The sequence below is a fragment of the Vollenhovia emeryi genome, unplaced genomic scaffold (genome assembly GCF_000949405.1).
Source record: "Vollenhovia emeryi isolate VEMERY1.0 unplaced genomic scaffold, V.emery_V1.0 DF943413.1, whole genome shotgun sequence".
In the NCBI taxonomy this organism is placed as follows: Eukaryota; Metazoa; Arthropoda; class Insecta; order Hymenoptera; family Formicidae; genus Vollenhovia; species Vollenhovia emeryi.
In genome coordinates this window covers 1-3055 of record NW_011962953.1, presented here as the reverse complement: position 1 = coordinate 3055, position 3055 = coordinate 1, and the positions used below count along the sequence as shown (strand labels likewise).

The window sequence follows — 3055 nt, the reverse complement described above, 5'->3', positions numbered from 1 at the left end:
CGCGCAAAAAGTTCTTGTGAAAAATCCTCATGCACGTGGAGGCGATAGTCGTGCATTCCTCGAATGGACATACGCCTCCACGTTCTAAAAAGATTTTTCTAAAAGCCATACACGCGCGTCGGAGGATATCGACGTCGTTGCGACAATAGCGAATTATCTCGCGTTGAAAATCGAAAACGATATTTTTACGCGTCATCTCCGCGTGCCACGTTAGAAACCGTTCGCGCTCCTCGGGTTTCATTTGTTCGGGAGAATAATATCGTACTTCGGGTAACGGACCGACGTACGTTTGATTCGCGCGCGTGTTAAACAAATGCGGGAAGATCCCCTTATCCGCCGTATCCCGCATCCCGAAAGCTTTTGGTAAATCGGACAAGCGCATCGGCATGTAATTCACGCTATCGATAAATTTAGTATGTCCGACCGTCATTACGATAATTTTAGTCCCGTTCAAAATCACCCGTGGTTCTTCCCTCGTTTTCGCGTCCTCTACCAAGTGTTTTAAAATAAACTGCGCGTCAAACGCTTTTGCATTATGCGCGATACAGATGATCTTTTTGAAATATTTAGTTTACGCGTGGCGAAATCGACAAACTGTTTTACCGGATCGTGCCGAAATACGAATTCGCGCACTCCGCACCAGCGGCATCGCACCGACGTCGTATCCTCTATCGTCGAGCACTCTTCGCAAATCTGCTGCGCGACGCAAAGAGTCGGCACGTGAATTTTTACGCTCTCGCAACCCTCGAGCGTCTCGTCTTGTCGCGTTTCGAAGTCGTAAAACACGAATGCGACGCGATTCCTGCTTGCGTCTGGCGCCGCCGCCGACGCCGCCGCAGATGTCTCGGCGGTTTCGTTCGCGTGCGTCTCTATCGCGCTCGTACCCTCCGCGGGATCTTCGCGCGCGCGGTTTTTCGCGCATCGACGAGGCTGCATAAAACAAAGATGATTCGCGGACTGGCACGAGCGACACGTCTTGCAATACGCTACGTCGCATTTATGTAGCGAGTTCGATTTTACGAATCGCCCGCAACTGTCGCAAATTCGAACGGATTTACAAACGCTCGCGCTCGATCTGCCGTCGTAGGATTTTTCCGCGCGATGACGCTCGAAACACGAATTACCGAAGAACGGTAATTAACGAGCGATTACACGACGCGCACTTGACGATCTCCGCGTCACGATCTTCGCACGACGCCGCGGCGTAGCATCGCGGGCACCTTTTCGCGCAGCGATGGCCTCTGTCGTTGCGAAAACCCGTGTTGCACGTCACGCAATATCCACCTCGAGAACCGGCGGCGGCCTTTAAATTTAAGATGGGATTATAATGACGCGAACGCTCGTAATACAATATATTTAATCGATGGGTGGGTTCGCGACCTAGAGAGGCAAGTAACTCGCGGCCGTCGTACAATAGTTTCCCCCCGCGCGCAAAAGTGCTAAAATTATATACCACTATCGCTATATTTTCAGCGGCGAGAAACCGCTGAAAACGCTCGATTTCGCGAATCCCGCATCCCTCCTCGGGTATCGTAATACCGGCGTTCCTCGTCAGTTCTAACGCTAATGCGCGCTGTAACTTAGAACTCCGGTATCTTACGGAATTCCACCTTTTGTGGAGTTCTCCCTCGCGCAGATTTCCGCGCTCGCAATAAATTCGCGCCACTACGAGTGATCGGGGCAGGCACAAATTATCAGTATTGCCGAGCTGTAAAATCGAGCGCTTAACAACGTCCTCTCGCGTCAATTTATTTGACACGCCCCCGCGTCCCGTGGGCGCCGCGACGTTAAAAACGCGTACGATGAAACTTTCGGCGATATCGAGCCCCGCGGCGCTCTGCGCTATCGAACTCACGAGTCCCCATATGTCCTCGTGGGTCAAGTCACGCACCGGACGAAAGGATAGCCCCGCCGGGCCGTGCGTCAGATCCACCGAATCGAACGTTAACCCCACGTAATCGCTCGGGGCGCTCGAACGAATCGCGTACGCGTGAATTTCGCGGAACGCGTTTTCTAACCAACCTACGGTATCGCTACCCTCGGGCAACGCGCGTATTTTAAAACTAGCCTCCCGACCGAGTATCTCAAAGTTTCTAAATCGCCGCGAGTTTTCCGCCTGTAGTTCTATAAAATGAAAATTATCTACGACCTGACGACGCTGCTGTTCCTGCTGCTGCTGCTGCTGCTGCTGCTGATGATGATGCTGCTGATGCTACTGCTGTTGCTGCTGCTGTTGTTGCTGCTGATGCCGATGCTGCTGCCGGAGCACGCCATCGGCGTCATCGTTGGCGTCGTCGTCGTCGTCGTCGTCGTTGTCGTCGTGATTATCGTTGTTCTCCAAGGAATTATGCGCGAGTTCGGCTTCTTCTTCTTCTTCTTCTTCTTCTTCTTCTTCTTCCGCTGGAGAATTCTCCTCTCTCTCTCATTTTGCGAAGAGGGTCGGTTAGCACCGGCGCCAGTCTGTACTGGAAAAATTAAACACAGTTAGTTAATCGCCGACAGCAGCGAATTATATTACGTTTGAATCTTATTTTTCTTTCTCGCGATACAACGACTATGTCATAGCATACCAAGGAAACTCACCTCTAGCTGGTTTATACCCACGCCCGGGATAATATTTTTCCCTCTTCCCCGCCTCTTTGTCAATATTCCGGAGACGCGGGTAAAACCGGGGAGTATGATATATCTAATAAGAAATACTCTCTTAAAATTACCACGAAGCAAATTAATTAAAAAGCGTGGCGAAATATTGTTACCTTCCTCCTCCTCCTCCTCCTCCTCTTCCTTCTGCCCCTCGCCAAGTTCTTCCCGCATCAACTGATACCCGATATCGCTGTCCTAATCGAAAGGCTGCGCTTCTTCTTCGCCCACCCCAGCCTCCTCCTCCTCCTCCTCCTCCTCCTCCTCTTCCTCGTTCTCCATCTCCTCTACTATAAGGTAATATTTTATTATCTAAACTACCCGACGTAGGACTTTTTAATTTTTAAATCTTATTGTTCAAACTTACGTGGCGTAAAGATCGTTGGATCCGCCGGACTCACGGATCTATGTGAGG

General features: G+C 50.8%; 1 protein-coding gene across 1 annotated transcript; it reads right to left on the bottom strand.

The window, feature by feature from the left end:
- Positions 1-2142: 2142 nt before the first annotated feature.
- On the bottom strand, positions 2143-2922 carry LOC105565802 (FK506-binding protein 4-like). Its single transcript, XM_012019301.1, has 3 exons — positions 2872-2922; positions 2757-2817; positions 2143-2465 (listed from the first exon to the last, which is right to left on the bottom strand). The coding sequence occupies exons 1-3, from the start codon at positions 2920-2922 to the stop codon at positions 2143-2145; spliced, it is 435 nt and encodes a 144-aa protein (XP_011874691.1).
- Between the last annotated feature and the right edge of the window lie 133 nt (positions 2923-3055).

Bases quoted from the DNA above. Each gene is read 5' to 3' on its own strand.
- LOC105565802 (XM_012019301.1), bottom strand. From the start codon at position 2,922: ATGGAGAACGAGGAAGAGGAGGAGGAGGAGGAGGAGGAGGAGGAGGCT. The intron at 2,818-2,871 runs GTGGGCGAAGAA...ATCGGGTATCAG, and splicing joins AGGAGGAGGAGGAGGCTGGG to TTGATGCGGGAAGAACTTGG. The intron at 2,466-2,756 runs GTAACAATATTT...TAATTTTTCCAG, and splicing joins GGAGGAGGAGGAGGAGGAAG to TACAGACTGGCGCCGGTGCT.